General features: G+C 42.6%; 1 protein-coding gene across 5 annotated transcripts in view; it reads left to right on the plus strand.

Moving 5' to 3' along the window:
• Ncoa3 (nuclear receptor coactivator 3) overlaps positions 1-13,769 on the plus strand; it is an 82,478-nt gene that overhangs the window by 41,978 nt on the left and 26,731 nt on the right. For all 5 annotated transcript variants that reach the window (XM_021185535.2, XM_021185545.2, XM_029471976.1 and 2 more), the window contains exons 2-4: positions 808-887; positions 12,908-13,012; positions 13,235-13,407. In XM_021185535.2, coding sequence (XP_021041194.1) covers positions 12,927-13,012; positions 13,235-13,407 — 259 coding nt within the window. In that variant the 5' untranslated portion in view covers positions 808-887; positions 12,908-12,926. The remainder of the gene's footprint in view (positions 1-807; positions 888-12,907; positions 13,013-13,234; positions 13,408-13,769) is intronic.

A 13,769-nucleotide genomic window follows, 5' to 3' on the forward strand; every position in this document is an offset into this window, starting at 1 on the left:
CTCAGATTTTTTTTTTTTTTTTTTTTTTTTTTTTTTTTTTTTTTTTTTTTTTTTTTTTTTCAAATTGGTTTTTTTTTTATTTTCATTTCAAAATCCTTCCCAAAAACCCCCCCCCCCCCCCCCCCCCCCCCACTTCTTGGCCCTGGCGTTCCCCTGTACTGAGGCATATAAAGTTACAGCAAGTTATTTAATTGAAATTTTCTTGTACAAGGTCATTTCAGAAAACTGTCTTTTCAAAGGTTGTTTTGGAAAGCCAAGGCTGTTGTTTTCCTATCTTTCAGGTTGGGTTTGTCTAGAACTAAACTTACATTTGTAAGGAATTAAATGACTATAGGAATTTGAGGTCAGGTTGATCTTTCTCTTGTCCATCAGTGAGTGATATTGCACAGTATATAAACCCTACTGTCTTCTCAATTGTGAATACTGTGCTTAACTTCTTTTTTTGTGTGTGTGTTTTTTTGTTTTTGTTTGTTTGTTTTGGTCTTTCGAATCAGGGTTTCTCTGTGTAGTCCTGGCTATCCTGGAATTCACTTTGTAGACCAGGCTGACCTCGAACTCAGAAATCTGCCTGCCTCTGCCTCCCAAGTGCTGGGATTAAAGGTGTGCGCCACTACCGCCTGGCTTGTGCTTAACTTTTTAACAAAAATTACAAGTATTGCTATGGCAAAGCAAGAGTCTGATTCCCAGAGGAGACTGTGTGCATGGTGGCCTTCTCACACACCAAGGGAGAGATGGGATAATCTAGGTAGGACTGATGCAAATGCTTAATTTAAAGAGACAATAACTGTCCCCTTCTTTTGTCCTTAGGATCAAAAGATTTGCTGAGCAGTGGACTCCGAGATCGGTAAAACAAAGCTCCTCCCCGCCCGTCCTGACCAGACTGTCAGGTAATTCCTGTGCCCCCATCACTGATCGCAGTGATTTTCCTTCTCATTTAGTCTGCCCAGAGGCTCTGCTTTCTCTGCTCAGTGTGCATCTCAGGATGGTGGTTGGGCAAGTGAGCCTGGCTGAGGGAACACACAGGGGTCCTGACTGTAGTACACAGACAAACACAATCAAAGTCGGGCAGGAGGGAAGGCAGCCCTGCCTACCTTTCTGTGAATATTTGAAAGGTTTTGGTTAATATTGGAATCTGCCTGGCATGCATGCTTTAGTCCCCAAAGAGGCAGTCCAGCCAGGGCTACAAGGTGAACCCTGTCTAAAAAACAAATTGGAATCAGCCCCAATGCCATGTTTGCTGTTTTTCTCTGATTGCTTGTGCAGACAAATAACATTTTATCTACCACTGTTCTTAACCTTTAATAGAACATCAGAATAGTAAAATGCGGTTAGAAAAGCTGTCTGACTGCCCAGAAAGCAGTTGTGCTTTACCCAGCTAGTGAAGTTTGTATTTATTTTCCTGCAAGTTCTTGCTTAACTAGTCCTCACATCTGTGACTTTGAATCCCACCTCGGGTACATTTACTAAGCAGGTTTTATTTGCTTTGCTATTTCCCTGTCTTTTACTTTTGTTCCACTTTCTCTTTCTAGTGTTTGCAAACTTTTTTTTTTTTTTTTTTTTTTTTTTTTTGAGACAGGGTTTCTCTGTGTAGCCCTGGCTGTCCTGGCACTCACTTTGTAGACCAGGCTGGCCTCGAACTCAGAAATCTGCCTGCCTCTGCCTCCCGAGTGCTGGGATTAAAGGCGTGCGCCACCACACCCGGCTCCACTTTCTCTTTCTAATTTTAGCCTTCTGTAGGTCGAGAGCCTGTCCCCTCACTTTTTCTGTTATCTGCTGTTGCTACCCATTTGTAATTTTGCTGCACAATTTTGTTGTGTTTGTTTTCCTGTTTGTTGCCCCCCNCCCCCCNCCCCCCCCCCCCCCAAAAAAAAAAAACAAACAAGCAAACCACACAACAAGGGACTGCGGCTGGGGTACTGCTCAGTTTTCTTGCCACCTGCTGGGAACACTTCAAGGGTTTCATCAGACTCAGTTAGGAACCTGTCTATTCTGGTTTCTTTTTGTATTGTTTATTTATATTAACTCAGTGTTTCCAGTCTGCCTGGTTCTCTGGGCTTTTGGATGGTGCCACCTACAGCCAGGATAGGTCTTTACCCTGTTATTTGCAGCCAGCCCATTTGCCAGCTCTGGAAGAGAGTCCACAGATGCACCCAGAGGTGTGCTGTGCCACCCCAGGCATTGGTGGCTCAGTCCAATCAAGCTGTCAGTCAAGATAAACCCCTACAATATGGTGCATACGGAAATACAGTGTGGGTAGAATAGCCACTTTTTAAATATAACATTTAACTTAAAAAATTGTAGTTCTAAAAGTTCTCCTAATGTGTTTGTAAGGTGGTTCAGCTAGTCATGACACCTGCTTCCTGAGTTTATTCCCGAGACCCACATGGTGGGAGGAGATGCCCCCAAGATGTCCTTTTTGGACCCCTTAATACATCATGTTCTCTTTCTCCATGCAAAGTAAGTATGGTTAGAAGTCCTAGTTGTAGTGAATCAATGTGTGCAAAACTACCACTGGCTACCGACTGCTAGGTTGTAAGTCTGCATTTATGCCTGTCCTTCATTTTAATTTGAAAACTTGCTTTGATTATACGCTACCTTACTAAAATATAAGCTCCACTGATGGGAAGTTTATAAAGTTTGCTGCCTTAAAGCCAAACCGTTCAACTGGTTTTGAAGCTTATTTTGTTTGGGGTGTAAGGATCAACTAATCTGGCCAGTTGCCTGCTTAGATATAGTAACTCTCAGCATAAAGCCAGAAAGCACAGACAGCCACTTTTGTTGTATAGAAGCTAATAAGGCAGGGATGTGGTCTTTCTGTAAGTTTTCATAGTGATCAGTTTGTATACTTTACAGATCTCAGGTTCTTTCTATCTGTGTGTTTTTGTGGTTGATAGATTTGGTTCTTCATGTAAGTATTCTTTCCTTCTAATTGCTTCTCCCCACTCATAAAAACACAAGATTGCTCTTGAGATTAACAGATAGGAGAGTCTTACTGGGTAACCCAGGCTGGAGAAGATAAAAGGGCCTTGAGCCCAGTGATGGACTTCCTTCAGCCCTTTGAGCACTGCCATTGCAGGTGCACACCTCAGTGCTGAATGCTAATAGTACTTTCTAAAGGAGATGTTTGTGGGGATAAGTGAGGATACATACATACATAGTCCTTCTTTTGTGATTTAGCCCAGGTTGTAACAAACACCAGCATTTCAGAGGCCAGGGTGGATAATTGTAACTTCAGGGCCAGCAAGGTCTTCCTGATGAGTTTCAGGACAGCTGGGGTCACAGACCGTATATGCAAAAGCCACTGCATGGAAGGTGGGATGAAGTCTCAGTAGGTGTGGTTAGGGTTATTACCTGGGATATCAGTCTCTCCAAGTGAACAACAAAAATTTAATGCAGTGTAGTTTGGTCATATTTGTGGCTTCCTCCTCCCCCAGCATTCTTTCTTCTAAAAAGAAAACCAGGAGAGAGAAAATCCAGCCAGTCTAATGGCAGTTTTATGTGGCTTGCTGATCCAGAGGACAAGTCTGTGAGGAAGAATCAAGTACTTGATATCATAGCTTAGGCATCCAGTCCAGCCCGGTCCTTGTTTTACCTTGGTATTTTGATGGGTTGGAGTGAAGTGTTTTCTCTCAGTTCCAGTTGAGCTCTTCCTTCTAGCCCACTGTCTGAGGGTTAAGCGGAAATAATAAATGGTATGTATGTATCTGCACCGCTACACAGATGGCAGATGAGCTACTCATACCTTGCGCTTTAATTTTTGTTTGTTTGTTTGTTTGTTTTTTCTTGTTTTTTTTTTTTTTTTTTCCTTCGAGACAGGTTTCTCTGTGTAGCCCTGGCTGTCCTGGAAGCCACTCTGTAGACCAGGCTGGCCTCAAACTCAGAAATCTGCCTGCCTCTGCCTCCCGAGTGCTGGGATTAAAGGCGTGCGCCACCATGCCTGGCTCAATTTAAAATTTAAAACACCAAATTAAGCAACACATTGTATGTTGTGTGCTATGATGTGTGTTTGAGGTATTCTTTTGAACCCTGTACTTGAACTTTATTTGTTCCCTGTGTGTCCGTCCCTGAATACGACACGTCTGTCCTTTCACTTTCCTGTTTTTTTTTTCAAATTACTACATATTGTATGTAGTTCCAGGACAGCAAAGGCTACACAGAAAAACCCTGTCTCGAAAAACCAAAAACCAAACCAAACCAAAACAAAACAACCCCCCCCCCCAAAAAAAAAAAATTGCACTGTAATTTTGGTGACTCTTCTATTTAAGGCCAGTTAAGTGGTTTCGGTACAAATGGGAAAGACTTTGGGTATGGTGGCACATGCCTTTAATCCCAGCACTTGGGAGGCAGAGGCAGGCGGATTTTTTGAGTTCGAGGCCAGCCTGGTCTACAAAGTGAGTTCCAGGACAGCCAGAGCTACTCAGAGAAACCCTGTCTCGAAAAAACAAAAAACAAAAAACAAAAAAACAAAAACAAAAAACAAACAAAAAAACCCACAAAAAAAACAAATGGGAAAGACACAGCTATTTTTTACTTGGAATGATGTGAATGCTTTTTAAAAAGCCTTTTAAAAAAGAATATTTTAAATTTATTTTTAGAATGTCATACATCTATGCAGTGTTTTTTGATCGTATACATTCTCAACAACTCTCCTAACTCCCCTTAGCGTACCCAATATGTCCCCTTCCAACTTCCTTATGTTTTTAATTTATTTTGCTATTATCATTATTTCGAGACACGGTCTCACATTGTAGTATAGGATGGCCTATAACTCACTCTGTAGCCCAGGCTGGCATGGAGCTCTTGGCAATTCCCGTGTGTTAGGGTTGCAGGTAGGAGCCATCAGCTCCAGCACCTTCAGCTGACAGTGAGGTATAGATTTGGAATTTAGAGTGAACTTACTAAAGCAGGAGTATTGTATTTTGAGTATAGTGTTTACAATAAAAGTAGCTTTTGGACCCATAAAGATTGCTCAGTAGGTAAAGGCCTTACCACCCGAGTTCCATTGCCATACATACTACTCATAAAAAACTAGATGCACTGTTATCCAGCACTCCTAAGGTGACATGGGCGTGGAGACAGAGAGTCTTCCTTAAGGCCCAGGGGCAGGCAGATGTAGAAGCAGAACAGGAGACTCTGCCTTAACCATGTGTAGTATGTTGTACCATGGCATATGCTATTGGCATGTACACCAGACCCTTACCCTCAAAATAAACTAAATAATATAATAGCAGCTTACTTAAGCAGTTTTTTGAGGTGCAGTTTTGGCTGTGATACTTGGGCTAGTCTGGCACTTGCTCTGTAGCTCTTAGTGGACTCCTGAGCTTGGTGCAGTCCTTCTGCCTGAGCTTCCCAAGGGTTGGGATTCCAAGTGTGCACTTCCCTGGCTGGCTGAGCTTAGGCCACTGCTGTACAGAATGCTTTCAAAAGAAATTTTGTATTGAGGCTCATGTTTCATTCCTCAAGTCAGACCAGAGGTTAAGGTAGTTTCCTTTAAGTATGGGTATTTTTGCGATATGTAATGAATGTGTTGTTGTTTTTGATTTTTTGACATGTGGTCTATCTCTATGACACGGGGTCTTTCTCTGTGATTCCAGATTATTCTGACTCATAAGGTTTCTAACTTTTTTTTTTTTTTCCGAGACAGGGTTTCTCTGTGTAGCCCTGGCTGTCCTGGAAGCCACTCTGTAGACCAGGCTAGCCTCGAACTCAGAAATCCGCCTGCCTCTGCCTCCCAAGTGCTGGGACTAAAGGTGTGCGTCACCAAGCCCAGCTAAATCTCATCTTCTTAAAGTCTTATTTATTTTATGGTTATTAATGGTTTGCCTGCATGTGTGTCTGTTGGGTTCCCTGGAACCGATTACAAGTAGCTGGGAAACAAACCCAGGTCCTTGGAAGCAACACGTGCTTTCAACCTCTCTGGCCTCGAAGTCATCTTTGTTTAATACAGTCACCATTTTTCTGTAGAGCTGGTTACAGTTTTAGTTTTTGCTCATGACTGAGTTTTATTCAGAGTGGACACACACAATGGATCAAGGACAAGAGGTTGCAGATCAGATGGTAGAATGGGGCTCTAAGTTGAACACACACATTCACACTCACACCCCAACACCCCAAATGAATAAACATATAAAACAAGCCTTTGAGTACATGATAATCTACCTCTCTATTTCCTAGTTTTGAAAATTAAATGTAATTAGTGTAACTATCAGGATAAGAGTTTAAAGGATGAAATAATGTACAGCCATTATAAATGGTTGTACCCTTTGGGGCCAAACTTTTAATTACTTCCTTATAATTCTTTGTTTCTAAATCTAGTTCCAAAAGAGTGTTAGGCTGGGTGAGTTTGAAAACTCTGTTAACCCCAATATTCAGGAGGTAAAGACAAATAGATTTCTGTGAGGTTAGCTGGTCTACATAGCAAGCTCCAGGCCAGTCAATGGCACACAGACCTTGTCTCAAAAGAAAAAGCTAAAGTACAGTGCTATTTGGAAGTTAATATTGAAAAGCTACACTTCTGACCTTGGGTAGATTTGCTGTGTGTGATCAGTGCATGCAGCTGGTGGATTCAAAATTGCCCTTTTTAGATCTTTGCTTTGTGGATTAATATGTATCAGACAGGAGTGTGTGACAGCTGACAGTGATCAAGGGTAACAGGAGCCTTAGTCATTTTCACATTTTCAAACAACTTTTAAAGCTTTTCATGTACACACATGTTCGGCATATGTTTCTAAGCTTAAATGTATCACTTACCATTAATAATGAGAAGCTAAACTCTTAGTAGGCTTGTGTACCAAACATTGCAAGTCCACAGCCTCTGAAGATGGATGCTGTGGGGTATTGGATTCATTTCTGTGGGATCGTCTGTTTGGCCAGTTTTAAGACCGTTGGAGTAAAAACATAATATCTACACACAGTGGTCTTGCAAGGTCACCTACTAGCCAGCCCTTCTTTAATTTCCATATCCTGAAATGTGACCAGCATGTAGAACGGGGGATTAGGGAATGGAGCCCTGTAGATCAACTGTGGATAGGTTCTGAAGGGTGGCACGAGTAGAATTGAAATGATTTTTAATTTCCCTCTTAGCTTTTAAAAATTTGATTGTGATAATTAAAAGGGGTTTAGAATAAAACATGTGTTGCAGGCTTGTTACGCTCTCTGCGGTTGGCATAGGCACATGTCAGGACATAATGACTCCTAGTACCATTGGCTTGCTGACCACACTGGTCACACATTGAGTGCTGATCACACTGGCTTGCTGAAGGAGCAGGAGCATGCTCTGATTGCATAGAGACGCAGCAGCCCACACAGATGTTGTTGCGCTGTCTCTACAATTGTAGACATGACTCTGCAGACTTGGCTTTTTGAGAAGAAAGTAAAAATTAATTAGTTGTAGTCATGTGTTCTTGTCTGGGTTTTTGATAAGTTTTATGAGGAAATATAAGGATCCCGAGTCTCCTTTGGCAGTTCATAAGGAAACCATTTTACTAAGAATGCTGTATAGTGAAAGATACTTTCAGTTTAATCATGTTATATTGCCAGTATCTTTACTCTGACCTTTTTGGGGGAGGGGGCTGCAAGTTCTTTCTCTCTCTCTCTCTCTCTCTCTCTCTCTCTCTCTCTCTCTCTCTCTCTCTCCCTGGCTTTCCTTGAACTTTCTGTCCTCAAACTTAGCGATCTCCTGCCTTTGCCTTCCAAGTCCTGGAATTAAAGGCATGCACCACATTGCCAACTATGAGGGGTCTGGAGAGACGGCTCAGTAGCACTGGCAACTCCTCTCAAGGACCTGGGTTAAAGTCCCAGTATACATATCGGCTCACAAACCATTTGTAATTCCCATCCCTGGTCTAGTCTAGAGCTCACAGAGATCTGCCTGTCTACCCTCTGGGTGCTAGGATTAAAATCATACACCAGAATTCTGGTTACAAAGATCTGCTTTTTAAAACAACATTAATAGGCAGTATTGTTGGAGCAAAAGCCTACGTCTGCTAAACACTGAGTTCAGTTTTGCTATTGGAAATAGGGTTTTAAATCACTTTTATGTTGTAAAAATTCTAGATTTCCAGTTTTAGGAAATGGAGTTGAAAATCAGAGATGGCAATTTGGTAGGGTCCTGCTACTCAGTACTTTGAGTCAAGTCTGCGATGGGCCTGAGGTCCTCCTCTAAGGGAAGAGGAGGTTTGTCTGATAAGCCTGTGTGATTCAGTGTGTGTGTGTGCTGAGTGTGGGGAGCAGCCTTATCTGCTAGGCTTTGGCTTCACATAGTATCCATGCTGACCAGATCTATTTAAGACAATGAGTGATGGGATTGTCTTACACTTTTTGATTTATGAAAATTAATATTTTTTCACATTTACTATGTCTTTGTGTGTACTCAAGTGCAAGTGCATCCCTCCTTGAACATCAGTTCTTGGGCATTTATTTCTAACTTGATTAGAGGATTTTATTATATGGTTATTGAATGTCTTATTTTCTTGAATTTCGTGATCCTCTTAATTCAGTTTAAAAATACTATTTTAAATTGTAGCCTGCAACCTCTTATTGAGTGGGGAACAACTTGTGTTTTCTTAATCTATCTATCTATCTATCTATCTATCTATCTATCTATCTATCTATCTATCTATATTGTTTTTTGAGACAGGGTCTTTCTGTGTAGCTGTGCCTGGCCTGGAACTTGAAATGTTGACCAAACTGGCCTTGAGCTCACAGGAGATCAGCCTGCCTTTGCCTCCTGAATGCTAAGATTGAACGAGTGTTTTATTTAGTGTGTTGGTTTGCCCATGACATATGGTGTGTATGTGTGTATGTGTGTGTGTGTGTGTCACAGGACAACTTTTAAGAGTTGTTCTTTCTGGGAGGCTGGGAGGCTGGGAGGCTGTCCATTCTCTCCTTCTACCCTGTGGCCTCTGGAGGTTGAGTTCAAGTCATGAGGTGTGGTAGCCAGACAAGTACTTTGTCACCTCACTACAGTCTTGTACACACACACACACACACACACACACACCCTTTAATTTTGAGTCTTACATAGGCCTGACATTAGCTAATTAGGCTTGGCTGGTGAGCCCCAGGTGTCTTCTTCCCCATCCTGGGAAGTACTCCCAAATGCGTGTATGCATCACTCCCGCCCCCCAACACAGGGGGGGGGGTTATAAGTGTACAGGACTGCCCCTGGCTTTTATGTAGATTGAAGTATTGAGTTCAGGCAAGCATTTTATTGACTGAGCCGCCTGCTCAGCACCGAAGTACCTTTAAAAAAATAGATTTATTAATTTTTGCTTTATGGTTGTTCTGCCTACACATTATGTTTGTGGATCATGTGCATGCCTGGTGCTTATGGAGGTCAGAAGAGGGTGTCAGAGGCTCTGGAATTGGAATTGTGAGCTGCCCTGTGGGTTTTGGAAATTGAACCCAGGTTTCCAGCCCCTAAAATACTTTTTTTGTTTTGTCTTTCCTCCCCCGCCCCAGACAAGGTTTTTCTGTGTAGCTCTTGCTGTCCTGGAACTTTCTCTTATAGAACAGGCTGACCTTAAACTCAAGAGATTTGCCTGCCTCTGCCTCCCAAGTGCTGGGATTGAAGGTACACACCACCATTCCTGGTTTGAAATACTATTTTAGTTTTTGAGTCCTCAGAAATTCTTTAGGACTTATTTTATGTATATGAATGTTCTACATACATGTATGCCAAAAGAGGGTGCCAGACCCCAGTATAGGCTGTGAGGTACTATGTGGTTGCTGGGAATTGAGCTCAGGATACCTAGAAGAGCAGACGTTAAGTACTCTTAACTGATGAGCCATCTCTCCAGCCTCAAAATACTAATTTTAATTGAATCAGTGACGACAATCTATGGGTTTCGAGTTTGTATATTAGGCAGACAATGTTTTGAAAGTGAATAAGGTAAACTAGCGCTTTGGAGGTGAAGTCTGATGGCCAATGATAACATTTGAACCCGATGTTGGTGAATTTGATTCATTACTGAATGTCTTCTCTGATGAATGATTGGTGCTGTGAATGAATGTAGATTTAAAAAGATATAATGAACCAGGCTGTGGGGGCAGGCAGATTTCTGTGAGTTCAAGGCCACCCTAGTCTACAGTCTACAGAGTGAGTTCTAGGACAGCCAGGGCTACACAGAGAAACCCTGTCTTGGGGAAAAAACAAACAAAAAGACTTCTAATGAAATGTTATCTATTTGAAAGTAAACACATCTAATTGGAAAAGCCAGCTTTTATCCAGTGCTGGCCCTCACTGACAGTTTGTATGTGCACATGTTTTTGTAGTACAGTGAAGTCAGGCTCTTCAGTGGTGCAGCTTGGGCAGTCCTTGATAGGATTGAGATCTGATTGTCACGTGCAGGAAACCAGAGGTACGTTTGAAAAATGTGCCTCTTTGAGACGAAGATTAATTAGAGAAGACACAAACAGTCATGTGGAAGACAGGGTGGTATCAGTGCTGGCAGAACATGGATCAGGCAGTGTGGTGGGGAGTGGTGGGTAGGAAGAGGCATAATGCCTGTGGAGGTAACCCTACCTGCCCAGACCCTTACCTCATGGCCCTAGCCAGCAGATGTCACAGCTATTGATGTGGCTCCTGATTGAGCTGGGTGGAGGGAGTTTGACTTAGGGCATGACTCATGACTCATGAAGCGTTTGCTCTGGTGATGGTTTGGTTGGTTATGGAATAGGTCATAGCCTCTTCCATCTGGATCTAGTAATGGTTCTAGGCAAGCTATTTAGCCACTTCCCTATCTGTAGAACAGAACTAATCACACGTGTGTGGTGGGGTTCATTCACCATGTGTAACCACCCAGTGTATGTTGGTTCAGTGCCATTCTGCTCTGTCTCATCCACTCCCTCTGTTACTAACTAAGCTAGGAAAAGGGGAAGGCTTAACCAGTCTCTGCTGCCTTATCCTTGGTACAATAAGGTTTTTCTTAGGCCTTAAAATAACTTGCTCAAACAGAACACCAGCATTGATGTTTTTCGTTTAATCTTTTTTTAAGTGTCTGTGCATGCACACGGGTCTCAGTCTACAAACAGTATAGAAAACGTGGTTCCTTCCTTCCAGCTTGTGGGCCCCAGGATGGATCTCTGGTTGCCAGGAAAGAGGCAAGAGAGTGCCTCTGCCCTCTGAGGCCTCTCACTAATTCTTCTTTTTGGCCATGTGTCCTTGTGCTTCGGGCTAGTTAGCAAGCCTTTTCTCCTGTCAGAACCCTGAGATAACAAAAAGGAAGTTGGTTAACAGGTAAGCCATATACCAGCATTTTAATTTTTTTAGAGGGAGCCACTGCCAGTCTTTGTGTATTCAGTTACACTGAGTTGGCACCACTCCGCTGATGCTCATTTCCTGTTGTATGCTGTATTGCACAGCAAAGTCAGACCTGTTGTGGAGTACAGATCAAACCATGAACTGCTCTTCACTGACGGTTCTCCAAGTGGGCTTGCAGCTTGAGCCCAGGTAGCACCAGGGCAAGAAGATAATATTAGACTTCTGGAATAAGTTAAGTAAAGATAGGTATATAAGTGCTCAATGCTGCTCAGTTAAAAAAATAATCTCTGAACTGATTGACAACACAGCTAGATTTGCTGTGGTTCTGTCTTAAAGAACCACACTTGACTGTTTAACACTTTGTCTACATGATGCTGTAGTCTGACACTGTAGACGGTTCAAAAGGTGTGTGTGACCACAGATAGGACGGCAAATGCTTGTCGCCCAGTATGAAGCAAAGGCAGGAGGATTGGTGCTCAGGGGCAGCCACAACTATGGGTTCCAGGCCAGTCTGGGCAATGAGGCCCTGTCTCAAAACAAACATGACCTACATATTTTAAGTTTGATCATGTGGGTTTTTTTTACATTTTATTTTTATTTTTAAACTGGCCTTTGTGGTAGAATTGTGCCACCTAGTGGCACACCTGCAGGCTGGCTGGCTGAAGCACTGATGCAGCATTGGATTCTTTAGACCAGTGATTGTCATGTTCACACAAGAGTTAACGAGAGTTAAATGAGGCTTAATAGAACCCTTACATTATAAGCTCAAAAAGAAATAACTTGTATTTATTGTCTTAGTGTTTGAAACTTAACCAAGGTACATTATATTTCCAGCCGTCAGTATGTAAATAATGGCTGTGGTGTGACTTACAGCAACCCGTATAGTGTGTATCTGGCTTTGCACCTATGCTTTAAGAAGAACGTAGGATAGTTTTGCAGTCATGTTAATATAGTCTAGGCTAACTTGGACTTAACAATGGAAGAGAAACGATCCAGTGGACAGAAGTGCTACCTAGGAAAAGAGCCTGGGGACTGGAGGATGAGTTCTGTTCCCAACATGCCCACATGGTAGATCATGACTGTCTCTTAACTCTAGCTCCAGGGGATTGACAGCGGCTTTTTGTGGCTTGTGGGGACACTGCATACACATGCTGTATATGTATATACATATGTATATATCCATGTAGGCAAACAGTCACTCATACACAGAAAGTCAAAACCAATCTTATAGCCTAGTCTGGGCTCATTACTTGAACTGTTTACCAAATCACTGGGTTAGCTTTTATTACCTTGGTATAAATAAAATTCAGAATTGTTTCAAGATTGAACTGCTATAGTCTTTTATTAAACATAATTTATTTTGTGAAATATAAGTTGACACTGGGCCCAGATTGGCCTGGAACTTGCTTTGTAGACCAGGCTTAACCAGAATCCTTAATGTTCTTGACTTAGCCTTCTGCGTGCTGGGGTTAGAGGCTTGCACCACCACGCCCAGCATAATTACAACGCATCTGAGCTCGTGCAGACACACTCATTCATACAGAAATACCCCAGGATCACAGGATACAGCTGTTCTACCATGTGACATCCTCATAGAAAATGCCTGTTTTTAGTGCTTTAATCTTGTCACCTCTTCTTCCGCAGTTGCTGATCTGTGATCAGGATGAGTGGACTAGGCGAAAGCTCTTTGGATCCGCTGGCCGCTGAGTCTCGGAAACGCAAACTGCCCTGCGATGCCCCAGGACAGGGGTAGGTGATCGTCTCCATTTCCAGATGTTTCTCAAGGCCAGGGGCTAATCAAAGGTGGCACTGAACAAGGAATTTCTTCAGTGTATGCTTTGTGCCACCACTTTGGTGGTTCTTGTTGGCTAAGTTTAGTTTATTTCACACAAAACGAATGCATAATATGGGGCGGATTCTGCTTTAAGTTTTCTTGAGAGGTGTAAGTTGTGGCTTTTCTCCGCCTTCCAGGCTTGTCTACAGTGGTGAGAAGTGGCGACGGGAGCAGGAGAGCAAGTACATAGAGGAGCTGGCAGAGCTCATCTCTGCAAATCTCAGCGACATTGACAACTTCAATGTCAAGCCAGATAAATGTGCCATCCTAAAGGAGACAGTGAGACAGATACGGCAAATAAAAGAACAAGGTAACACAGAGTCAGAAAAACACCCAAGTGTTGGACTTCTAATGTGTATGAGATCCTCCCTCCCCCCATTCTGGATCAAGGAGATTGAATAGAGCCTCACTGGTGTTAAGTAAGACTTTACCAAAGTCCCATGAGTTGACCAGCTCTTCCTTTTAAGAAACAATTAACAGAATTGGCAGAAGACTGATGTTCTTCAGAATGCAGAATGCTGGTGGGAGGCAAGCTAGGGCCCTTAGGCTAACATGTGAGCAGAAGGGGAGCCAGCTGGGTGTCTTCTACCTTCCTGGGAAACCTTGAGGCCTTCTCTTATCAGCTAGTGAGCGTTCTGCATGTATATGTACATACTCTCTCTCTCTCTCTCT

This window comes from Mus caroli, chromosome 2 (assembly GCF_900094665.2).
Source record: "Mus caroli chromosome 2, CAROLI_EIJ_v1.1, whole genome shotgun sequence".
Taxonomy (NCBI): Eukaryota; Metazoa; Chordata; class Mammalia; order Rodentia; family Muridae; genus Mus; species Mus caroli.